Source organism: Spea bombifrons, chromosome 2 (genome assembly GCF_027358695.1).
Source record: "Spea bombifrons isolate aSpeBom1 chromosome 2, aSpeBom1.2.pri, whole genome shotgun sequence".
NCBI classification, from domain to species: domain Eukaryota; kingdom Metazoa; phylum Chordata; class Amphibia; order Anura; family Pelobatidae; genus Spea; species Spea bombifrons.
This window is the reverse complement of record NC_071088.1, coordinates 89,633,777-89,660,968: the sequence shown is the minus strand read 5'-3', so window position 1 is coordinate 89,660,968 and position 27,192 is coordinate 89,633,777. Positions and strand designations below refer to the sequence as shown.

Here is a 27,192-nt window from a genome sequence, read left to right as displayed (position 1 = left end):
TTTATCCAATATATTGTCATATTTAATATTTATTCTTTTCAATTTCCTAATAATAAATATATGCTACTTAATAATCTTCTATGGAAGAAAACACAATTGTTAATATTTGGGTGGCCTTGGGTGTGGTTTAGTATCTTTGTATTTTCTTTTCTGATTCTCCGCTTCAGAGGCTCGTCTGGTTCGAGGCGGTGGCAATGGTGCTATGTTTTCCATGTCTGGTCCCTTGTCCTCCCTTAAAGTTTCAAACCTTGTCTTGGGCAAAAGAGGTTCTCGAAAACCAGTAGGCATTTGAGTTTTGTTTAATGCATGTGTTTCTTCGTCATTATCATGCATTTCTCTCTCATTTCTCCACTCAAAACTGGTGTAGGGCTTCCGCTTTTTTCTTTCTTCTTGTAGGATTGTTGCTGCTCTGGGATGAAAGTTTAGTTCTAGGGCAGAGTCACCCTGGTCAGAATCTGTGTCTCCAACTGTAAAATATAAACAAAGAGAACAGGTTGTACATATTTGCATTTATGTTTGTATGTACATATTCAAAATGAATAGTGCTAAAAAAAACAGGAGTCTACAGGGGACAGGTAGTTACTATGGTTGTCCAATGATCCTTTTAATGTTTCCAATAAAAATGCAGAGTGAAGATTTATTACTATAAAATCTCACACATAATACCGTTTCTATGATGTTCCAGAAGAGAATGTAAAGAAAACACCAGTTATGTTATGGTTTTAAAGCAGTAGCTATACTAGCTATAGTAGCTATACTATAACATACTTTATACACACAAATAGAGCATAGATTAGTATCTGCAACCTGCAATATTTCAAAAACAGCACCTTAAAACATGCTCCTTTTCCTGGCCTTAGTTAAAAGATGGATAACAAAGAGAACACTAACAAATAAATTAATATCATAAGATATAAAAAGTGTAATTGTACTTATTACAATTAAAGTACTTGAGTGTGAAAAGCCACGCAGAATAATATTCAACAAAACCAAATAATGTGGTACAATGAAATCTAAAAAATCTTACTGTATATGTGTATATCCAAAAAAGATGCAATTTTAAACTACAAGAACAGAAATAGAAAATGAAAACATAGCTTAAAATCTTTAAGACTTTTGTAGTTGTAAAAGGGATAATAGTACACAAACGCGGTGGCACTTTTAGAGACTGATAGGACAAACGGGGATAGGAATAACACAAGGTCCAATGGTTAGGTAGCCAGGTAATATTAATATGGTGATATTGTTTATATTTCATTTTACCATATAATTTTGTTTTGTTGAATATTGAATATTTTGTGTGGATTTTCACACTATAGATGTTGAGTAGGAATAAGTACAATCACAACTTTTTACATCTTCTCATAATTTTTTATGAATAGTGCACATTTTAGTGTTCTCATTGTTTTCTGTTTCTAACATGTTTTAAGTGATTGTAGCACCATTATTACACTGTGAAAATGTTATCGTCACTTTGACTATTCTGTTTATTATTCTTAGTTAAAAGATGTTAGAGTAACTTCATACTACTGCATAGTTAATTTGACCATCTCAAATTTAGATCGAATAAGATTTGTAATTAACTCCGTGACATCATTAGTAGGTATACAATCAAACTGGAGAATTTACTGATCCATGTTTACATTATAGCCATTAGACAAGATAAAGTGTTGCCAAGGATCCATAATGTAAAACAGCAGGCACACCTAACTCATCATTAACAAAGTATCTGCTTACCAGTAACCTAAACAGAGCAAACTCATGCAATTAAATTACAACTCTCAAGATAAAGAAAACTTTTTTTCCATTAACATCTACAAGTCTGTTTGTGACTGACCTGTAAAAGACGTTGTCTTTCTTTCAATTGGTGCGTCAGAAAGCTTGGTATGACCAGGAAGCGACAAGTATCGCGCATGGTGAGTTGTCGCCTGAAAGGAAAAGGTCACAAATGGTAGCAATGTTTATTCCTATCACTCTATTAACTAAGAAACTAAGATCTGTGAGAAAAGTGGGCCGTTGATACTTCATTGCTAAGCCCCTTCCGTCCTTTAAAAGGTTCAGCAACTTAACTAGCGAGGAAGAAATAACTCAATGGGGAGAAATGGGCAGATCCCAAGACAAGACAGTTATGATGGTGGTTCCTACTTGTATACACAAGCTCACAAGAAATACATTAACTAAAGAAATCCAAGAGTATTTTATAGGAGGTTGGTAAACTTTTCTAGGTTGGGGCAACAGTAACCTGACTCATGGAATTCCATGCTCATGGCGTCCATAAAAGGCACTTCAAATAGCATGTATCAGTCAAACGTAATAACGTACTGGCCTGGTCCTTGACAAAAGGCTGTTATGTTTCTTCAGACTCTCCCTCATACTGTGTCGACGGCGAATAAGTATTTCTTTGGCTTGTTTCTCATTAGTCCCTGCTGCAAGGTTGTGCCTGTTATAGGAAAGTGTCTGGATCCAAAAAAAAACACATCCAAGGTAAGAAAGATGCATTTGTTACGGCTTTTCATTGTGAATACTGCTGATGATCAATAAGCCATTTTTTTAGTTCACCATTATCACCGATAAATGATCTGAAATGGAATGAATGGCTATGTAATCGAGGCATATACACTTACCCGTTGGCGTATTTGGTATAGGTTCTTTGTTAACATATCTCGCATTTCGTTCACCTCAGTATGGGAAAGGCGTTTCACCTTCTGTTTTTCAAAGGTTCTGACAAAAAAAGAACATAAGACAATTACTGTGGAGTATATATAACCACATTAGCAATAGCATTTAGGATATCATTATTCCTGAATGGCAAGTGCTGCACACTGTAATTCATAAGGGGTTTTTAATGTAAAGCTTTCCTCCAATAGCTTTTCTGGTTGTTAGAATAATTTAGAAATAAATATAAATATATAATGCTCTTAAATCTTACACCATACTGACCAGTTAAATGGAATTTTGAAGGGGTCGCGGGTCGGTCAGTATTTACAAAATCTGGACTGATTATACAACATAAAATGTGTAATACACTGAAATTACTTAACACATAAAAAATATAGCCATTATCATGTCACAAAGTCATGTAATAGATTCTTTTAGGTCACTGAATTTGCAGTTTGTGTCACTTAAAGATGGTACTTACACCAGTGATGATAATGATGGATCTCTGCTCATGCCTGTCTCTGCCATCTCAATAGCTTGTTTTATCTCCAGCTTTTTATATAGTGACACTATACTCGATGTTGGCTCATTATCCCGAATCAAAAGTTTTCGCAGATACTTGTCAAACTTTTTAAATCTGTGTAGGACACAATTAACACACGATTGAAAGCACTGGTTAGACTTGTAAGTTTGATGGTTAAGAAAAAGACTGAAACACAGTGGATATTATATAAAAGAAGTGATTCTGGTGCACTTTGAAAAGTGGTCTCATCAAAACATAAAAAAACAATTAGTAGAATCCACCTAGCAACCTCTGTATATAGCTTTTCCTGCTTTCATTTTGTTTAGTGCTCTGATAAATGGAAAACAGCTCTTTAATGAAATTGTATTTATTTTACAAAAAATCTATTGTAAATCTACATTAAAACCTGAAAATATATGCTAAAGGCAAATAGAAGTTTCAACTATTGTTTTATAGAGCATTCACAAAATATTACATACTATGGCTATTTGTATATTATGATACATATACTTATCAGCTCTTAAAAAACACTCCAGCTATCACATGCACTACAACGCATTTGCTGCATGGTCCTTTTACATTTTTTTTCGTGATGCTGTCTTTGCAAATGCATGGGGGGATTCTGCGGAACACATCTCTCTGCGCATGATATACTTATCGCCAGTCATCTCCAGTGCCGCTTTGGCGAATGCTGCGGGCAGAGTTCTATTTACCTAATTGATATCAATGGGAGCAATCTCTTGATTGGCTTCTTGATGCAAGAAATGTTGGCTCACTGAAGAGAAGGGCATCAGAATGTTTTTTTGAGGGATACATAATAAAGTAATCACAGAGCACCGTAATATGCATTCTTCTTTAATGGGAGCGTCAGGGACATTTGATTCTATACAAATATCCTACATCATTTTACTGTAATAATTTACTTTTCCTGAATTTAGAATTTGCCTGATAGTTGGAGTTGTGGCCTTAGTAATACCCCACTGACTTACTTGTCTCTGCAGTAGTTGTGTCCCCAATGCCCGCAGACATCTTCAATACCAGCCTTTACATGGTCCAAAAACTGCAATTGGAAATAGAGGTTAGCTTTAGATTATTAGATCATTTAGTACTGTATCTCATTATGCTCATGAGCTGATGTCACGCCTACTCAGTAACATATGGCGCTCTGTGGAGAGGGAAGTAAACTGCCTCTATACTGTGTAGTCTATATAAAAAATCCTGTATACAGATAGAGGTACAGGGGAGAGATACAATAAGGTAATGAAGGGAGCAAAATATTTGCAGTTGAAAATAATTTATTGGCACAGAAGTGGAAGCCATTTAACCAGAAAATAATATTGTTGGATAGTCCTTGAGAAGAGAAAGTGTACAAATGAGTGAATACATGATATTGTTTATAATTTAATGTGTGAATCCCTAAAAAAACACTCACCAATGAAAATCTGCACCAGTGAATTAAAAAAAAAAATTAAATGTGGTCCCTCATAGTAGGGAGACAGCAAAGTGTATTTAGACCATGTCCCTGGCCAGAAGCAAAGGGATTAGGACACAATGGCACAAATACAATTCGACTGAAACCTAGGAATTTGGAACAAAACTAAAAAAATCTGCCCAATGCACAGAGTGAGACTTAGCTAAAAAGTTTTATTACTACAATCCAACAATTACTTTTTAAATGGGGTTCCCCTTTACCGCCAACAAAATAATTCCTTTACTAACAGATTAGAGCAAAATAACAATGTTTTTAATACCCTGTTATGAATTTCTTCACTTATAATCTGCTGCTTCTTGTTTGCTTTTTTCACATTTAAAAATTCCACCAGTGGACGAATAGTTATTCCCTAAGAAAAGAAAAAACCCAGAAACAATAATTATTTTACAATCTTTGATGATAGTATTCCTCTAGTTTAAATGGAAATGTAGAAGTATACAGTATGTTACTTTTGTTATATTATGATCACTGTTGGATAGCTAATATTACTGCAACAAGGTTTCAGAATGAACATTGTTGTGGTTCTGGGCTATTTTTTTGTGATTTCTTGTGTTCTCGATTTTACATTGTGTTCTAGATTTTACAATATGATGTCATATCTCAATGCCCTGCATCTGTGTACTTGTTTTTTTACATATCCAAATTTTATAAATTTAGTATAGCGTTAATTCTATTACACAGAATAAAACAACAAAGCGTTAATTCTATTACACAGAATAAAACAACAAATGGTGTAAGGCAGTGATGGTGACCCTATTGCATGCATGCCCCAACAGGCATGCCAAGTCCTCTGTTGTGGCTTGCGCCCAAGCAGCTGAGTGACCGGTTAATTTTTGAAATTGTACCAGAATAGAGGGGTCATACAGACCTCTGCTTCACTGGTCCCTCTCAGGCTGTTGATGCTGAGTACTGGGATATGATGTCATATCCTGACGCTCAGCACTGAAGTCACGTGTACCGGGATGGAGCGCTTATACAGAGGTCTGTAGGAACAGACCTCGCTCTCCCATTATAGGAATTAAGAAAGGTCAGAGATGGGGAGACATAGTAAATAAAAATGAAGAGGTAAAGAGAAATATATAGGAGAGAAAATGAGAGAGACAGGGGAGAAATAGAGAGAAGATTAACGGGGGAGATAGTGGCAGCAGCAAAGGGGTTCCATCTGAGATGCCCCCAATCACCTGGGCCCCAAATACTACGCCATTTGGGGCCCATCTTAAAACTTAATGAGCCCTAGGGAATAAGGGTGTTTTACTCACTTGAATAAAAACTGTGAAGAAGATAACCACAATCACTGAAGTGATAAAGAGTTTTTTCCTAGGGAAAACTGAATCGGGAAGCAGAAATACGAGTGAGAAGCAGATTGCTCCTCGAAGTCCTCCGTAGGCAATTATGAACTGATCTTTGAATGTCAAAGTTATTGTACGAAACCAGTTAATTATGTGGGTCAAGATAAATACACCTGGAAGAGAATGAACAATTTTAATTCAGATGGGAATCTTGTCAACATTTAGCAATTTAATCCTACCATATGATTTAGCATATGACTAGCTGACAATTTATCAGGATTTTTTCAAGAAACCTTGTGATTGCTTTACCTATGACTAAATGAAAGCAGCATACTTTTTATGCATAGATGGACATATAGATTGGCCACAGTTTTCAATAGCTGTCTGTCTCAAAAAATATTTATATGCCACTACTTTTTGCTATGAGGAGAAGAAAGTGGGGAACAAAGAGAAGAAAGGGACAGAGGAAAATAGTGTCCATAATTTTTATGACAGGCATATATGCTAGTTAATGTATAACAGTTTGGTAAGAATTTATCATGTGATTTCAACGTACCCATTGCTCGCCAAACCAGGCAGAAAAACAACGTGAAACAAACAAAAGCCCAATTCCACTCATGGTTGTTCCCAACTGTAGAAACACCCATGAAAATAAAGATCAAGGTCTCACTAACACTACTAAGCATCTTCATAAAATATTTGATTGTAGTATATGATTTCTGGGAGACATTCTCTTCTACATATTTATTCATAGACATGGCACATGTAGTTATGCTGTAAAAAAAAAAGTCCGTCAGTTCACACAGCATTGGCTTCTTTAAAGACTGAAAAAATGGGAAATACATATTTCACAACTATTTCTGGAAACGAAATTCAAAATATTAGTCATGTAATGTTATTTTGAAGATTTTGATACTGACTCAATGTCAGTGGAACCCTAAACTGCCAGGATTTGCAGACTTACTTTGTTGAATCATCTGCATTACATTGGGGATTTCAATGTGAATATGCTAGGGGCAAATCCTTTATTATTAAGGGCCAACTCAACCCTTCTTACAGGAAAAAGTTGCTGAGTTTGGCTCTTCAGAATAAACAGTCAATACATTGGGATGAGCTGTTTCAATTCACTGTATCATCCTTGTTGATTGGTACAGCAATGTAATTCACTCATCCAGCACTGTGGAATGTGCTGGCGTAGTATAACTCAACAAATAATAGGAATAATCCAAAGTGAACTCATTAAAAGTGAACAGATGGAGTTATACTGGAATTCAGCTGGAAGGAACTGCATGTAACACCTAGTCAGCAGCACCATCTCCCTTTGGCATTAGCAGGAACCATCCGTTTCCATCACCATCAAGCTCTCTAGGCCACTGTCTTTTGCATGTGACTTTCATTACAATCAAATCACCTTTACCCAAGCAGTCCCCTACCTTATGTCTCAATCTTCCTCAACCTCCTAATAGATTTTAAATTTACAAGAGTAGGGGTCTCTTCTCTTCTTACATTTGTTCATGTTATTATTAATCTTAACGTTATGGTTAAATCTGTATTTCCTTTCATTGAAGTATTTTCACTGACCCTTTATGAGCAGTAAGTTGTTATATATACATTATTGGTACTAACAGGTGGCTATAAACATTACTTGCATAACTGAATGTGGCGTAATCACAATCTTATCTGTAAAACAAACCAATAAAAAAGATGTCATGACTCTCAAGTTGGTTTTTATTGCATGCTACTGAAACTGTGCAGTTGATTACATTCATGTATGTCTGTTTTGTTCTTTTCTATTATTTCCTAAAGTGGCAAAAAAATAAATGATGTTTAGACGTTCCACTATATGTTTTTACTTTGGAACTAATACGCAGTGGAGTAACGGAAACAGTCCTAGATGAAAGGGGCACTCTCTACATTACAGGAGTTTGCGCTGCAGACTGTCATAAGTTGTCTTGTTAGAGCCATCTTCATACCTAAAGGGGATAGGAGCAAACTTGTCCCCATGCCCCCCCTAGTCCCATTCCAGCATGATGGGAGCCTGACATCCCATGTGCATGCTCATGTAAGATGAGTATGTGCAGCAGTGGTGATCACTATCAATATGATATATCTTTTTACATCATAGATGTCCTCCGACGTTTGGACAATAAAAAGTATACGTCTATGGCCCAACTCTACCTTCTTAGACCCAGTCGTGGGTATCTCCAGTACTGGGTTGTAACCTGTCCTTTGAAGAACCTCAGATACAAGTGCAGAGCTCTTTTTCCACCTGATATGTTTATTCATGACTTCAACTATATAATAAGGTTTTGATTTTTTCATGAACCTCTAGTGTGTGTTAAATTGAATACTTACGCCATGATACCTGAGAGATGAAACATTTCAGCTGTCAAGTATGACAAGTAACTGTACAGAAATACAAAAAGGGGCTCAATAACACGGATGTTGCGGGTAAAGCGGGTGGTGAACGCTGCTACAAATCCAAAAACTAGTCCAATTATAATTCCTCCTATTCCAACCAGAAAAAAATTCGCGATTCCAGAAAAGACATCAATTGTTTCGATGGTTTTCATTTTGCAGAAAGTTTTGAACAAGTTATAAAGAACCTGCAAAGAGAGAAGCAAGCACATAACTATTGTGTGACTAACTATACAAAAAAATATTTATATGATTAATTGCAATTTTTGCTGTAATCCTTTATGTCCATTGTGTGGCACTGATCATGGTCAATGCATAGCTTCCTGAAGAAGTATACAATTCTTCCGTATTAAATGTTACGAAATTTGCTAGCAAAACCTGCCCGTAGTTACCTTAACTTTCTTGAAAGGTTGTAGTGGTAACAGGATTGAAAACTTTAAAGGCCGTCATTTAGGTACTCATCATTGAGCTTCATTATTTAGTCTCATTTATCCACAGACACAAAGCGAAAGTGCTGTCCTGTCACCTGACCAAAGGTGGAAGTGCTGTCCTGTCAAGTTGGGGGTGGAGTTAATGCCCCAAAATGGCAGCACACAGACGTGTGTAAAATAATTATACAATATAAGGACAAATTAAAAGGAAATGGTTGTCATAAAAGATTTTAGAATAACTAAATTCATTAATGAAAACTTCATGTAGTTTGGTTTTTTTGTTTGTCATTTAACCTCAAGGCGGCAGAGGTCTGTGTCTCAGAGTGGCAGGGCTGTCATTATCTTATGACCTAATTGTCCTTAAGTTCTCCCTCTTCTCCTCACCCATCCTTACATGATTATTGGGTAATCATACCAAAGTTTAGAAAAAGGTTAAAATACATTTCCCTATTTTATACATAAAGGGTGTTTTTTTTTTTATAAAATACAGCTGTATACAGTAAAATTAAGTGTTCATAATTATAAAATATGTGATGGATAAACTTTAAATATTAATTATGGTATTAATTATTACCATGACTCCCTAGTTATATAGTGGGGCTTAAGTGAAAACACACAGTATATATGTCCTAAAATGAGCTCAGAGATCTTCTTATACGAAAAGGAGAGAGTTCTGATTCCTCATGATAAAAACCAACATTAAATAAATAGGTGCGTGTGTGAGAAAAGTTTTTTGGGGAAGCTAACCACACACAACAGCTCACAACTACTGTACATACCACTGACAAGCATCTCAGCGAAATGGGATACAAGAGGCAGTAAAAATCATGCTTGATATTTGTAATATTGATGCAATGCAAAAGTGAAAACCATAACAGAGCCTATAGCCTTTTAAACACAACTTATTTTATATTGTTGTGTGCCGGGGTCGTATGTTTGTAATAGCAGATACTCTGAATAGGAATTATACCTTTCACTTCATGAATGCAGTTTTTCCAGTCTTTCCCAGTTCCTTGACAGCAGTTTCGGTTGTGCCTGTAATGCTTTCGTAACTGACAAAAGCATTCATTCATTTGTAAATGTACACATAAACACAGCTAACAAATGACGTGAGCCACTCAATGACAAAAAGTCAGCAACCCTTACCGGTGCAGAAAATTCAGCATCTTATCCCGTTCAGCAGTAAGCAATTACCTGCCTTACATATTTCACCTGTTAACTACACTTTAATAGGATATGCCACTTTCCCCAGATCATACATTTTACGGTTCTATGTCCTAAATCAACATGTAAAGATCTTTACAAATTAAAATAGCTCCAGGACATGAACATGATCAGTAAGGTTACACTCCATATTTCACAAATTTTCCAATGCAAATCGATAGAAGGTTCATCAGAATCCTCTCTATACATTTGGTCTGATTTCTAACCCTCCAGCTATTTGTTCCGTTGGCATATGAATTTTCCAGGGGTCTAATGAGAACCCTTCATGTATGCACATGTGGCCCTCCCATTGATTCCAGTAGGACTGCTTTCTTCCCAATGTTTGGCAGCTTTTAGCTTTATTGCAGAGATAGAAAGGGGTTGTATGCTGGAATGCTACAGCACTGGAGCTTCAGTGTCTTCAGCAGCTACCCTTTCAAACACAGAAAATGCATGTTTGGAGCTGTAGACCTTTTCAATTTAATAGATTTAACTCAATACCAATAAGCAAGACAAACGTCTAACCAAAATGCAGAGACCACAGTCATATGTATAGAACAAAACCATCTTGTACCACTTTTCTCATTGTATATTCCACCTAGTGACATTCTGGTCTTTTGTCTCTATGGAAAATTCCAGCCTGATTGTTTCAACTCCAAACGCTTAAGGACATTTCAACAAGAAACGAACAGTGTGGATTGTACAGACGTAACTAAGTATAGCTACAATGATGTTTTAGATTGTAGAATAGCAATTAAAAAGGACAGATGGTTCTTTTGCATTTGCCTATTTAAGAATACTCTGTAGTTTACATAATGCCCAAGTAGTACCACTAAATAGCGAATATTTTACTTTACAGTTCTATTTTGTCTTAAAAAACAGAGGTTTCAGAAGAAGGGCTTTTTTGGATATGCATTTTATATTTATTTCTTAAATTAGGGATCGTGCACTGATTAGTAGCTGGGTAAAAGAAGACAACATTACATGCTAAGGTGCTACATCATACAATATATGACCAAAAGTAAGTTGACGCTTGACCATCAAATCTATATGAGCTTATTGCACATCCATTTTCATTCACACTTCTGTGAAGGCTTTCCACAAGTCTGTGTGGAAATTTGTGCCCATTCAGTGAAAAGAGCAGTTGTCAGGTCAAGTACTGATACTGGATGAGAAGGCCTGCCTTGCAATCAGCATCCCAAATGATACCAAAGGTGTTCAATGGAGTAAAGGTCATGGCTCTGTGCAGGCCACGCCAAACTAGCCAAATCACGTCCTTATGGCCCACGCTTTGTGCACAGGCGGACAAAGCAAAATGTCTAAGTGAAAGATGCAAATAAAAATACTACCCTATAAGAAAAAAAGCAGCGGAGGTTGTCTGCACGCATAGCGCAGACGTTCACCGGCTGCGAGAGAGGAGGATCCAGGTCCACTGCAGCGCTGCGGGGAATCTGGATCTTACTCTTGTAGTCATACCTATTCGAGGTCTGATTATAAGACAACCTCGAATATAAGACGAGGGGTATTTCTCAAAGCATTTGCTCTTATAAGCAAAATGCGGGCAAATACGGTAGTTTTCTGCAAGCTACTACAGTTGGCTTCAGCACTGCCTTTATGGGACCTTTGTTAACACAAAGTAACACTGACTGAGCAATGTGTTACGTGTGTTATAGACACATTTTTGTATGTGTGACTCTCTTGTAAATCCATGGCCTTTAAATTTTATTATATTAATATATTGAAATGTTAGGGACTACTCTTTTACTTCACAGCCGTTACTTATTGTTTCTTTTTTCCTTACAGGAAATACTAGCTGAGAGAATGACAGCCAAGTGAAACTTTATCAGTTTGATCGGAGTGTGTGAGTTTCTATGAGGAACAGGTGAGACTGGTTCAAGCTGTGCCTAGCTCTAAGGAAACTTAGAAGAATATTTTTACTGGATTTGGCAGGGGGATTTGGCTATGTGGCTGTCACATTCTATGGCAGTATTCAATGTCTCAAAATAATTCAATATCAAAATTATATTCAAAATGGTTTGAAAAGTAATTTCCGTTACTTTTTATGGCATATTGGATTATGAGAGCTCATCTCCCTTTGACTTCAAAGGGAATGCTACTGAGCATATGCAGGAAGCACTTCTCTTGCTTACATTTCCTGGGTTTGGAAAAGGCAGCCTGGGAACAAGTTAAATGAGTCTAACTACAACAGCTATACAATACATACACCAATGAACTCCAAAATGCATAAAAAAAATATAGTTTTGGGATCTAGACTGTTCCTTTAAGGACTTTCTTGAAATCAGATGCTGGGAACACTATAACATCATATTAGGTTACAATACAAATAAAGCACTTGGAGACCCTGACAACTAGACCTAAACCTAGAGGAGAAACACTGAGCATTCCCACACCAAGCTTAAAAACTAAAATTACAGTTACGTTGCCTTGGATATACTTTCTTCATGTAACTTTGCCAAGGACACCTTTGACCTGACAGCGACATTAGAATCCATTCCACTTAACACTGACGTATTTGAATAATGGGAACGGGTCCAAAGGTTTAAGCCATTCAAGTTTGAAAAATCATGCAAATATTGTAAATTTTAGTTCCTGTTCAATGTTTCAACATTTTGTTGTTTTATCAAAAGGCACCTGCTACACGATCCGTAACGGAAACATACTCTGCTGGAAATGTGGGCAGAGCAGGGAAGCGGGCACAGCTGGATACGAGACAGGATTATGTAGTACTGCTGTGCTGAACTGAACTTGCTTGAGAAATTCAATTAGGACAAATTAGAATATAGCATTGTTTTCGAAACAATCATGCAAAATCATATTAAATTATTCGTAATTATTCTTGGGGTTATATACCGGAGTGTACATATTGTCATCACAACCCAGACCAGATTAAAAAAATTATAATAAATATAAATCAACTGGAAATTTCCATTGGTGTCTAAAGTGATTGTTTCCATTTTAGAATTGTTCCCCAAATTGTTCCAATTTTGCTGTTCCTTTTTATTCAGCATCGAATAAATGCTGTTTCTCCTACAGATATGAGGAGCAACAAATCTATAAAATAATTGATTTCACATTTGGTGTATAGATTTTTTTATACAAATTTTAAAATTCTTTTAACTATATCAAATATTTTATAGGTTCATCATCTTTCCTGCTAACAATAAATAGACATTTTCTTACATGACTAAAGTAATATAATGTTGTCTCTTTTACAAACATCTATGCATCTGCTATAGTGATTTTTGGTATAATCAATGAAATAGATTATGAAAAGCACAATTTTTTTTTTTTTTACTCACCACTGTTACTGCGTCATTTAACAATGATTCTCCAAAAACTAAAATGTAAAGTTGTTCATTGACATGAATATTTTCAAAAACAGCCAGGACAGCTACCGGGTCCACAGCTGAAATGAGGCTCCCAAATAACAGGCACTGCAGCAAACTAATGTCCAACAGACCAAATGCTTCAATCTGACATATGCCAAACAAACATATACCAATTCCAATGGCATTCCACAATGTGCCCACCACAGCATACATGAAAATGGTGCCCGCATTGTCAAAGAAGGCCCTCGTAGGTAAAAAATAACCAGCATCTAGTACAATTGGTGGCAGGAGATACAAGAAAAAGACATCAGTCTTCATTGCTGGTGGAGACTTCTCATTGACTGCGAATATAATCCCACCAAGAAGTAATCCAACAAGGATCAGCAGGCAGCTCTCCGGCACAATTGTGTGCAGTTTGCGGTACAGATGAAAGCCTGTATGGGCAAAAAATAAATAACATTAAAACCAGGGCTAGCTCTAGCTCACCTATATGGTGTAGGACCAATCCTAATTAAAACATCAATTAGCTTTGAATTAGAATATGGTGACACTCTTCTAAATTATTTATTTTATGGGATCGCCAAAAAATAGGAACATGAGTTGCTTTTTTAATATATTCACATCGTTCACATGATATAGGTAATGTTGATGTTGTGAAGACCAATCAATAATCTTATTTTCTGGTGGTATAACACACTGCTATACATACATATACGATGTTAACATACTCCTTTTTACAATGGAAAACCAATTATTATATTGATTCCTAAGTGAAAAAAAACCCATGATTCACATAATGTTATTTATATAAGTATTATAAGTAGTCTTATAGATTCTAGGGGGCTTGCTTGGAACAGCAATGTAGCAGTTCTAGGGCTATTGAGCAGACATAGCCATGCTATGTCACCCTCTCTTGCTGCATTCTAAACTCATTTTTACCAAACGTTAATCCCTTGTCTCTGAATGTAACACCTATGTTCAGAAGACACTCTAATTTACCTTTCCTCTCTTGGTCTCTCCCCTCTCTTTTTACTCACCTCACTAACATGTCTCTATTGCTCCATATTTCCAAGACTGATGTCTCGATCACTGTTGAAAATTCCAGTCTACCCCAGCAGACCAGGTTTGCTGCCATGGTGTTGCACTTGAATCTGTACTCTCCTTCACCCTTCATATCCAGTTGCTCCCCAACTAATACCACCTTCACTTGTGAAATATCTCTCAAATTAGTTATTTCCTCTCACAAGAGACTACTGAGATACTAACTTGTCTCCCCTCTCCGGCCATTGTTCTGATTCATTCTTAACATCTCCTTCAGACCTATCTCATCCTTCCTCATTTGCTGCCCCAAAAGAGCTTATAAAAAAGCTTTTAATAACACTGATGCCATTTATTGTACTTATCTCCAAATAATCCCCTAACTGCCCCTTCTCACAGTTTATGTTTCTCTTCAACTATTAACACTCCTTCCCACTTTCACCTCTGGGATTTTACCCATGCTGTACCGACTCTCTGAAATTCCCGAACACATACCGTCAGAATATTTAGTACAGCTTTAAACTCAAAAATTCACCTATTCAGATATTCATACAATCTCTCCTCCTCATATCTTCAACCTTCATTCTTAAAGAAACCTGTTCTCACCTTTTAAATCTTCACCATACCACCTTTGCAAACAATCAAGCAAGCAACTTTCCTTCTATCTCATTTAACCTCAACCTCTTAAAAGACTGTAAGCTCATAGGAGCAGGACCCTCTTCTGCTTCTGTTACTATATATTTTTAGAATATGAATGTTACTATTAATTTTCACTCTCCACTTATTGTAATAGCATTGTGGAATATGATGGCACTCTATAAATAAAACATGACATGTATTATGTATATAATGATGAATGGGGATCGGCTGGAATTGGGCAGTTCCTCCTGAAGTTCTAATTTGAAACTGTCCCATCAAAGTAGCAATATTTGGTACCTATAATTAAATATTACGTATTAATTCTTTTGCATAAATGGAAACTTTTCAGGTCTCATATGCAGATTCTCGAGCAATTTAACATTGCTGTCTATGTTGGTTGTGCATGAGATTTTCTATCAGAACACAAACAATTTAATTGTGAATTGCTTTCAATATTCACTCTATATCACTCTGGGTATAAAAAAGGTACAAAGACAGTGTTTTTCTGTATGCCATTTAAACATAATTTACTAAAAAATTCTAAGTACTTTCGTTCGGTTTAATGAAATCTGTCTAGATTTGTAACGCGTATGTACCACGCCCATGCAAACAAATTAACCAGGCTTGTACTAATGTTTTACTGATTTAAGATATCATATTCATTGGCCGGCTTTCTTGAGTGTTTGTACACAATGTGTCATTGTTGGCACTCCACTGTTTCTGCTTTTCCGTGATTTTTGCTTTACCTGTATTAAAATCATTGCTGCTCTCCAGGAGGGAATTTTTTGTAACCCCAGGTAAAGGTCAATTTACACATAAATCTCAATGATAATAACAGCTTTGAATTGGATCTTGATCTTTGTTCTACATTTGGCATGGCTAGTCTTTCAGTTATGCTAGTTCGTTGCAGGTTAAATCCAAAAAAAGATGTGAACATATTATTATGCTGCATGCATAATCATGTGAATAATTTCTGTTTTCTCAAAACACAACTCTAAATTTAGAATAAAACCAATTATGTATATCTATTGTAAATGTTCAGTTTCTGCAAAAACATACAATTTTGAGTTGACATTGGTAATTTCATATAATAACATTCCATATAATAAATAATTTTAGTTATATTTCTTTAAAAAATAAACATTTAAATTATTATTATTATTTATTGTTTTATATAGCGCCATCAAATTCCGTAGCGCTGTACAATGGGTAGACAGGACATAACAAATAGCATGTCACATAACAAACTGACTTACAGAGACAACAGGTGAGAAGGGCCCTTTATTTAATGTTTTAAAAGGGGGAATCCACAACTGTAAATTTGTATAAAATATTAATACACTTTCCCATTCACAAAAGATTCATTCAACAAGTTATTACAGGTCAAGTATTATCCGTGATTATCTAAGAACGTGCTTTTAAATTTAGGCTCACTGTAGTTTGGGGATTATAGTTTATGTGCACCTTGGTATACAGCTATATACCCTTTACCTCACCAGGTAAGAGACACACAGTGTATGTGCTATGTGTGTGATTGTGTGTGTATGTGACTGTGTTTGTCTGAGCTCAATGTAAGCTGCAGTCAGCACCAGGTAAGAAACCCACTGCGTGTGTGATATGAGAGTGACTGTGTGTGTGTATGTGACTGTGTTTGTCTGTTCGTGTGACTGTGTGTGTGTGATGTCTGGTAATCATACCTGGGAACTCTCCGGGTGAACGCTGCTCCAGGTCGCGGGGTCTTGACACACCCCGTCTATTTTTTCCATTAAATGGGGGTGGTCAGCGGGAACTCCCACAACGTCAGCGGGACCACCCACCATGTCAGCGGGACAGTCCTTCCGCAAGGGAAGGCTCCGGGTAGCCGGAGCCGAAAGGTTCCCAGGTATGCTGGTAATAGAGGGGTTAATTTTGCTCCATACTGTGTCCCTGAATAGCAGAAATAAAATGTGGTCACCCTAACTGGGGTAGCAAATGATCGGGGATGTTTTAAGAAAATTAGTCTGGCAGACTGGAGCGGTGAAGGAAAAGAGCGGTGGAGGACATTTATTAGGGAACTGCATTTAGCTGCCCGACTTCTGCTGGTTTATTAACGAGAGATTACGGCCTATTAAGGTTTTGCCATCATCATAACAAACTTGTACATTTGGATTATAAATGATCTACAAATATAACATTGCTTTTTCTAAGAAGCCTTCAGCAAGCAAAAACTATTTGTGCTCTAGATTGTTTTCTAGATGCTATTTTTAACACTAACATGGTTATATGATGTTGTCAGTAAAGTTGCCAGGCTGGAAAGAATATCATGTGGAGAGCAATCTACTACAAAATTGTCAGAAAATCTCATATTACACTCCTGACAGCAAACCTACGTTTACCAGGGACGCTGCAGGGGATAAACAGAATAACAAACACTACAGAGAGATTCTAATTTTATATATATATATATATATATATATATATATATATATATATATATATATATATATATATATATATAAGCTCTGTGGGACCGTGTGGAACACCAGACGCACAGGTGCAAGTTTTGTGTTTTAGACCATGCGCAAAGTTTAATTTTAGCTTCATTGGCAGGTAACCATATACTTCTTTCCTATGCCTGCGTTGTCTATTAATGAACCTAGCGCTAACTGCTTTCAAGTAATCCAGATCTACATGTTGTACAATTCATGGCAAGTAATAAAAGACAATTTCAAAATCACAATTTGACACATGAAAAGTGAAAATGTTAAACGAGAGTACAAATTTAATGGCTACATCATAAAGATTACTAACTGACAAAAATCCTTCATTTGCCCCCTGTGTTAATTTTTACCACATTGTAAAGTGTTGTTCATTAACTTAGTATTAACAGTAAATCTAATGCATGAAAGGTTTACTTTACTGAGAAGGTGGCAGATAAGTGGAACAGTCTACTAGTAGAAGCGGTATGTTAAAGAACAATGTGAGTACTTTAGTATGCATTCTTCCAATACAAAAAAAAATAAAGCACACTCCTGACACAGAAGATGGAGTCCTGCTGCTGTAGTTGCCCACCTCTAAAATAATCTGAAAGTTTTGGCTACCGATTATGATTATATAATGATCCAGACACTAAGGGTGGTACAGTATATCACTTATCATTATATAGTGATCCGGACTCACATGATGATAACATTATTTAGTGATCCAGGCACAGGCAGGCTGTTTAGGGGCAGAAATGGCACAGTCAGGCTGTTAGGGGTAAAAGATGGCACAGACAAGCTGTTTGGGTTAAAGGTGGCACAGACAAGCTGTTTGGAGCAAAGATGGCACAGACAAGCTGTTTGAGGACAAAGGTGGCACTGTGGGAAAGTTACTTGTGAAGCTGTGATGGCCCGGGGCAATTTTTGGACAGGGCCAGTGTAGTTCCTTCAGCTCAAAACCAAGTAAATAATACAGTTGTACTTAATTGAGTCCCTTTGATTATCTATCTATATATATATATATATATAGCTATATCGTCGAACTTGCATTTGCGAGGTGGCCCTGGCACTTGGCCAACAGCCGTATGATGACATAAGTGTTGCCAATGGCTAAAAATAGGTGCCCTCATACATTTTGTACGGTCCTGTAGCGCGTGGCCGGGTATATCTAGCCACTGACCACACACACAGCAGCACCCGATCTGCCACTAGAGCCAGCTCACATGTGTCATGCTTGATTCAGGCTGGGCACAAGTTTTGGTGTTTTTATGCAGTGTTAAATAGTAGAGGGAAATAGCCATTTTGGGCACATGTATAGCTTGATGAGCTTTGGCTACACCGTATTTGAGCCCAATGCCTGGCGTTACTCTGGATCATACATAGAGGAGAAACATATGCTGGATCAGGGCCAGTCCAAACTCTTCCTCTAGCCTACGGTCGGGCTTGGCTCGGGCGCTAGCTGGTTCACCCACCTCTTGTACTGCATAAGGCAGTAATTCATACATATTATCTTCAGGTTTTTTATTGTCTAAACATTCTTTCATACATACTTAAGAGCAGATTTGGGTCACCATTTGTGCATCTTTTCACTTAATTCATTATATGGGGACGCAGCTACTATGCATGGAGCTCTAATGCTTGTTGTGGCTAACAGCAGGGGCTCCAGTTTAACAAGGGTTCTAGGCAGTAGCCTAGGTTGGCTTGAGGATCATTATCCTATAAATGTCCTATAAACTTATTGTACAATAGTGTTTGTATAGGGGTTTATTTACTTTAGAATTCATCACTTTAATTACAGAAAGATTTTAAAGAGCAATTTAGCTAATGATCTAGTCGATGGTTACTTAAAAGAATGCCAAATGAATGCAATTAGTGTCCGATTGCTGTTATCATTGCTTGCTTTGTCTCTGAAGGGTAAACTCGGTATGAATAATTCATACCTTATTACCTGCCAACAAGCTTTGGTTTGTTGTACTAAAACTATACAGGTCTCGGGGCTGGAACTGAAATTGTTATTTTTAGTGTACATACTGTATACTGTAGTACCATCAAGTACTTAATATTATAGTAGACATACAGTAAGTCACAGTCTACATTAACACATTTATGTATAATAAAATAAAATATATTTTTTTAGTATTTTGAACATCATTTATCAGACACTTATTTTTTCTTGTTATGTTGCATTTATAAGCGTTAGTCGTTTTAAAATTCATTCATGGATTTTAAAAGAGATCTTATTCTGTATTTTATCAAATAGCTTATCAAAATGGCCAAGCGCAGATTTTATTTTAATTTGATATATACCTGTCAGTTATAACATTATGACCATCTGTCTAATATTGTGTAGGTCCCCCTTTTGCCACCAAAACAGCCCTGACCCGTCGAGGCATTGACTTCGCTAAATCTCTGAAGGTGTGCTGTGGTATCTGGCACCAAGAGGTTAGCAGCATATCCTGTAAGTTGCAAGGTGGGGCCTCCATGGATGCATCTTGGCATCCGTGTGATGGAAAAGAAAATTTGATTCATTAGACAACGCCATCTTCTTCCATTGCCTTCGCCCCCACGTGCATCAATGAGCCTTGGCCAACCATGACCCTGTCGCCAGTTCACCACTTTTACTTCCTTGGACCACTTTTGATAGGTACTGACCACTGCATACAAGGAACACTCCACAAGAGCTTCAGTTTTGGAGATGCTCTGAGCCAATCATCTAGCCATCACAATTTGGCCCTTGTCAAAGTCGCGCTGATCCTTATGATTGCCCATTTTTCCTGCTTCCAACACATCAACTTTGTACACTAATATATCCCACCCACTGACAGATCATGATGTTATGGCTGATCAGTGTATTAACCAATCACTAGATTATTCAGCTATGTGCCGAACACATCTGCCATGTCATATACTGCGAGTTAGCTACAGCACTAGCGTGACATGCGTTCAGGGAGTGGTCTAGCAAGACCACCTGTGCACATGTACGAAAAGCATTCCTACGGGTTTTGATGAGACCGCTTTTATGTCACTGATTAGCTTCTCCAAGCAGCCAATCAGTGGCATGGAACATCAGACCATGGATTAGGTGTATCACTGCAGCTTCTACTAAAGGTAAGCAAATTAATATTAATTTGTATTTCAAGTTTACTTAATGCATATTAATATACTAAGTACTTTAATATGGATTGTTTGTTTAAAAGGCCACCTGGGACACTTAGTGTCCTTTTAAGAGGCAACCTAGAACAGGCCCACACTGGCATTCTTGCAAACCAGGTAACTGTCCAATGGGCCTGTATCAGATAGCACACCTCTCTTCTATTGTGTCAGATCAAGTGCTGTACACAGCATGATGTATTAGAGATGACATTTTCCGAAATCTTTTTACTTAGGGCCCTAAAAATCCTAGAAGAACCTCTGCCGACACCACGTTAGTCCACTGTTTAAGAGTTAGCAATAGCTTTGGCTGTTCCTGGAGTATGTGTAATAATCTGTTTAGTCACCAGTCACATTTGGAGGGTATTTTGAGGGTGTGTAATGGCACACATGCCCTTCTCTAAATAGCTCATGTAACGAAGCGGAAGGTGAATATGTAACAAGGAATATGTTAACAACTCTAGTTAAAAATAAAGAGCTTACCTCTCCATTCCGGGTCAGGACGCACATACAATTCATTTATATGATTATATGAACTATGGAAGCCTAGTCTGTGAACTAGCCACATAAAGAGGGAGTGCCAGGGAAGTGGCTACACATTTTCATAGATCTAATTATATAACTTAAACCTTTATGTATCTATGTATATATTAAATATATTTTACATGTATAGTGTCACGATAGTTCTCAGAATGTATTTTTTAGAGGAGTGATATGGTTAACCCTGTATTTCCTGCCTGTAGAGTCTACTGTAGCCTAGAGCATGTTATGAGTAATCACATCAAAAGATTAAAACCGGTTTTTACTAATATGGACAGTTATATCTTCAAAACAATCAGTACAGCATTTCATTATGTCGCTTAAACCTCAACCGATCTTGTGTATATGTCTGTTGTTGTAACCCTGCATACTAAAAGAATCAAAACCGGTTTTTACCCCCTGTGACCCATCAGGACAGGTATGTCCTAGTCCTAGATCAGGTGAGCTAAATAATTACAGTAAAGTATGGCATTGCTAAGTGGCATGGACACTCAAACACAGTCATTGTAAGTAACACTAAGCCCAGCCAAGCTGTTCTTCCTAAATGGGAAACTTTGTGGTGTGACATTGGATCTCCTGAGAACGGGGCTCTTAAATCGCCTCTGAGAAAGCAGTGATCCACTCACCGATCTTGGCCAAGGAAGCCAAAAGGATCCATAGCGTGATCTCAAAGGGCACCTGCACATGCGGGTAATCCAAAGTGAAGACTGACAGCCTGGTTTCTGCAGGGGTCACCTCGTTCCTGGGAGCCAAGGGAAAGTTAGGACTGGAGCCACTGGGCGACAAGGTGGCTGTCACTTGGGGTACAAAACCCCAGCAACTTAGGCACACAAGCCACAGGGAGACCCCGGAATGGAGTGGCACAGGGGGTAGCATCGTATACGTTACGACCCTTCCAAAGGGTACACTGTTCTTCTAAAAGATCTTCTTCACAGGAGCTAACATAGAAGAGATGTGCATGTGTGCAGCTTGGTGGGATGGCAGGTAATCCAGATAGAGCAGCGAAGAACAGGTTGCAGAAAAGCCTTGGGGCTCCCTGTCTTCCCTGCCTCGCTGCATTCAGTATCAGGTGCACAGATACAGAGCACGCCCAGCGCTGGCTGCACGGCTCTGCCTCCACGACTCCTCCTTCACTTCATCGATGTCAAAGACTCTCCTCGGCTTACAGGTTTTCATTCAGTGCAGCCTCACTGCTAACATAAAGAATGCAGCCGAACAGAAACACGAGTGGCTTAGTAAGTAAATGATCGAGGATGTTTAAGAGCCCTAGTTTGTATACCTGTAGGGGCAGACATTTGCAGGTGTGTCTAACAGTAAAAGAGATCATTCATCAGATGTGTTTGTAAAGTACTGGAACTCCAGTCTGGGTACAGTAACTGCCATCATGCTCATCCACACAAAGAATGAGATGTTTGCTTATACCAGAGATTGCAGAAGAGTCTATCCATGTGTTTTAAATACAGTAAACCTATGTCAGCTATTTGACTCCTAACATATATACACTAATATAAAGAGAGTGGTGTCAAGTAACTAAATATGATTTTAAATATATTGTTTCAAAGTGATCATGCCATTATAGAACACAATGAAATGAATGCGAACACTTCACTCTAGGTGGCAGTCATACCCCTCAAAACTCCATCAACACCAAGATAGATAAAAGAAAACTTAAAGTAAATGGAATGAACTTGATTTAGTTCTGTGGTATAATATTTAGACGTTAAACATTTTCATAAAAACATTGTTACAATGATAATTGCTAAAATGGTTCTTGACATCACTGCTTGATTCATGTATACCCCTCAACAAAGTTTATTGAGTTAATTAGGGATTGAACTCTACACTTTCATCATATTTTAGAGAAGAGAGTTGGTGAGCACTGGCAATCAAGGGTGGGGAGTGTTGTATGGGTGGCATAAGGCTTTTCTGGAGGCAGAGTGCCCCATGATATGCCTTTTAACCCCCTGTATGCCACTCTGCCTCCAGAAATGCCCTTTAACCCCCCTATATGCCACTCTGCCACATCTTTCCCCTATATCTTTTTATCTTTTTTTCTATTCTATGTGAAACAAAAGAAAAATAAGGTGCAACTCCTACTGCAAATCAATCATTTAATAATAAAATGATATGCCCCACTAAGTACCCCTGACATGGTTCTTACTTGTAACTTTTGTAATACCTTTCAAATACAATACAATTAATATTTTATACACTACAATTAATATTTTATACACTACAATTAATAGACTGAAACCAAAGATTATGGCAAATTAGGGTTCATTTATTATTTGCAACCAAAAAAAGCTAAGGTATAGAGCATATAATGTGGCATTCCCTCTCCCCAAGGACATCTGCTGAGTCACCCTGGGGGAGGCTTGCCAAAGCGTTATCAAAATGGCCCACTCCAGCCACACCCTGGCTTGCCTCTGGCAAAAGCCCCATTTAGCTCTGAAAAGAAACCTGACCATGAAGTCAATGCCATTTCCAGGCCCAACCACAAAGTCAGTGCCCAGTTCTGGCCTGAATCATTACCACTGAGAAGCGAGCCATCTGGAGCATTTGGTGTAGCCTGAGTCTTCTCTGGTGTTTTTCCAGTCACCCTCTGGTGCTTTGCCATGATGGGATCGGTGGGTGTCTAAAAGTATTTTTCATACTAAATGATGGTTTATATATATCATTATTATTTCAAATGAAAGCCCAACTTGTGCTGAATAAAAGCAATATATGATGTGTGGGGGTGCACTAAATGAGAGTTGAAAAAAGCCATAGCAAAAGCACAAAAACTGCTGTGGTCCTTTAGTGCAAACATGGTAAAAAAAACGGTCCTGAAGGGGTTAAGACACGGAGTGCTGGTATATGAAACATAGAAACATTGAAAGTGATGGCAGATAAGAACTATTCAGCCTAACTAGTCTGACCAACCGCTGAATATATTCCTTAGTTCCTGGCTTTATTTTATATCTAGCTTAGATTTATGCAAATCCCATGATTGCTTAAACTCCTTCACTGTGTTAACCTGTGCCACTTCTGCTGGAAGGCTATTCCATGCATCCACTACACTCTAAGTAAACTAATATTTCCGGATATTACTTTTAAACCTTTGCCCCTCTAGCTTAAAGCTATGTCCTCTTGTTGTGATAGTATTTCTTCTTTTAAATAAACTCCCTTCCTTTCATGTTTATTCCCTTTAAGTATTAAAATGTTTCTATCACACCCCCCCCAGTACATCCGTCTTTCTTCCAGGCTTTATATGTTAAGATCCTTTAACCTTTCCTGGTAGGTTTTGTCCTGCAATCCATTAACCATTTTAGTAGCCCTTCTTTGAAGTCTCCAAAGTATCTGTATCCTTCTAGAGATATGGTCTCCAGTACATTACACAATACTCCAAGTGAGGTCTCACCAGTGCTCTGTACAAAGCCACTTCCCTCTTTCTACTCAATTAAGGCGCTGATGGGTACAGCTGGGGAGCATTGTCCTAGATTGACCCTAGGGCAGCACAAAAGGTAAATACCATATTTGCTCAATTATAAGACGAGTTTTTTTCAGAGCAAATGCTCTGAAAAATACCCCTTGTCTTATATTCGAGGTTGTCTTCAAATAGAGGTCTGACTACAAGACTAAGATCCAGATCCAGCCCTGCAGGGGACCTGGATCTTCCTCTTCAGCATCCGGTGGAGGTCTGTGCGATGTATGCAGGCAACCTCCGATGCTGCTGGCACTTCTGCCGGGACCTCTATGATGGAGCGCCGGTGTCACATGACCTTCTGGGGCTTATTCATAGAAGCCCAGGCGGAAGTTCTGGCAGCAGCAGCGGAGGTTGACTGCATCGCTCAGGAATATCAGGGAGGCAGAGTGGCATATAAGGGGTTAAAAGGAATATCAGGGAGGCAGAGTGGCATATAGGGGGTATAAGGCATTTCTGGGGGCAGTGGCATATAAGGACGTATAAGGCATATCTGGGGTGTTAAAAGGCATTTCTGGGGGGCAGATGTGCATAACTGGGGGTAGGCTGGGAAATAAAAACAAAAAATGCATTTTTCTCAATCATATTAATATTCAAATTTTGGGGGGTCATCTTATAATCGAGCAAATACGGTACATAGATGATGTTAAACCCAAAGCACAGAAATGCTCAACTCTTACTCAAACCTGGTTTAGTGAATATAATTCAGGGTTTTGTGTGAGCTGTTTGATTAGTGAATACTATAATCTAAGAAAATGCCAAGAACTGCATAAGGTCTAAGTCTCTACATCACAGCATGGACAGGATATGAGCTATGATGAATTTGTAGACAATTTAATTTTTAACCCCTTCAAGACCGGGACGTACCTGGTGGTACGTCATCGATGTTGCGCGATCCAGCGTCGCTATGGACTCTGGGATCATGAGGGGAGGCTGCTACTGACCGCTGGGTGTCCCCAGCGATCTGTAGCAGCCACTCCCCCTCAATTCCGTGCACGTGATTGCTTTACAGCGAATCATGAGCACGTAATTTAAATATTTTTTTTTTAAAAACTGCGGTCTTCAAGGGAAGACGCAGTTTGCCAACTCCTGAAGGGGTTAAAAGTCACATTTCATTACCACAAATAAACATTGCTACAGACAAGGAAGCAGTGTGTTCTTTATTGGCAACACTAGATGTCACTGTTGTTCTTTACATTTAAATTACAAAGCCATTTGTGAAATGTGATGTCAGAGGCTGAAATTAAACACATACCTGCAGAGCTATCTGGGTACATGCATTATATAAGTCTATATGTTTATATGTCTACATAAAAGTCCTAATGCAATAATTGCTATATTGGCTTCATCCATTACTAAACATATGTCTAGATTATCATCAAGTATTCATATGCTACTAACATATTTTGAGGAACCAGGCGTAGAACACAAACAGTAGGCCCTGTAAAACAATTGAATGGAGTAACAACAGCAAAGAATGGTTACAACCAAAAATAAGGCTGAGAATAGAATTTAAAGGGAGCGATGCAGAAAATTGTTGTTTCCTGCCATGCGACACAGGTTCAGGTAGTTCTCTTTTTACCTAATGGAACATAGCTGTGTTATCATCTTTATCTCTAGTGCATTGAAAGGAAAAAATGTTTTCCCATTGCAACATCTTGTGAGAAACCTGTTTGAGTTTCAGTTAATCAGCAGTAATACACGTAATAAGTGGGCGTGATTAGCAATTTCATTTTAATGCTTTCAGAATGTATCTCATTTTTGCTTAGCTTGTGTTTGTTAACCCGATGTTGGACTCTGAAGTCAGATATATATATATCTCTTCCAGGGGGTACTGAGATGTTGAGTTACTTTGTACCATGAATGTAGTATAAATGTTTTGGGGTTTCATTCTTTGTTGTTGGATAGACAACTAGCTGCAGGATACAACTGTATAGTAATTTTGTTAGGTCATGTGCCTGGTGATAAAAGGTGACAAGTCCAAAGGGGGTTGGTACGTTTGGACTTGGCACCATTTATCACCAGGCTTTTTTGCTGTTTTCAGCCTTGTTTCTAGGTTTGGTTATTTACTTTTGAGCACTGATGTACCATTGCTGTATGTTATTTCATTTGTTCCTTTTTACTTTATTGCTGTGGTCATCCTTGTTTTTCTTATTTGTGCCTTCATATACATTCGTATTTCCATCTTAGTTCCTGTAGTCCTGTGCCCTTGTTCATAGGTACCTTCCTATATGTGTCTTGGTGCCGAGATGCTTTTTTTATTATATATATTTTTTTATATGTATTTAAATCATATTGTCTAATAAAGATTTACTTTGTATATACCCTTTTCTCCTTACGTGCTCTCCTTACATTAGGTTTTGGTGTTTATATATGTACGGTGCACGTATCTCTACCATTATTGGTAGTTTGTTCGTTTTTGGTGATTATATATATATATATATATATATATATTGATATTAAGTTGTAGTGAATTAAAGCAAACTTGTGCCTAAATGGTGTCCAGCTAAACCAGAGCCATAAGGTACACAAAGCAAAT

General features: G+C 37.7%; 1 protein-coding gene across 1 annotated transcript; it reads right to left on the bottom strand.

Moving 5' to 3' along the window:
* LOC128473064 (sodium/hydrogen exchanger 2-like) lies at positions 1 to 22,453 on the bottom strand. Its single transcript, XM_053455107.1, has 12 exons — positions 21,817 to 22,453; positions 13,335 to 13,798; positions 8,318 to 8,568; positions 6,519 to 6,736; positions 5,933 to 6,135; positions 4,933 to 5,022; positions 4,171 to 4,241; positions 3,140 to 3,295; positions 2,625 to 2,721; positions 2,323 to 2,457; positions 1,838 to 1,928; positions 1 to 467 (listed from the first exon to the last, which is right to left on the bottom strand). The coding sequence occupies exons 1-12, from the start codon at positions 22,064 to 22,066 to the stop codon at positions 100 to 102; spliced, it is 2,394 nt and encodes a 797-aa protein (XP_053311082.1). The 5' UTR covers positions 22,067 to 22,453; the 3' UTR covers positions 1 to 99.
* Between the last annotated feature and the right edge of the window lie 4,739 nt (positions 22,454 to 27,192).

Excerpts from the sequence above, each read along its gene's own strand:
- LOC128473064 (XM_053455107.1), bottom strand. The coding sequence starts at position 22,066 with ATGCTACCCCCTGTGCCACTCCATTCCGGGGTCTCCCTGTGGCTTGTG. Across the intron at positions 3,296-4,170 it reads CACAACTACTGCAGAGACAA|ATTTAAAAAGTTTGACAAGT; the intron begins GTAAGTCAGTGG and ends TGTCCTACACAG. Across the intron at positions 2,458-2,624 it reads TATACCAAATACGCCAACGG|ACACTTTCCTATAACAGGCA; the intron begins GTAAGTGTATAT and ends TTTTGGATCCAG.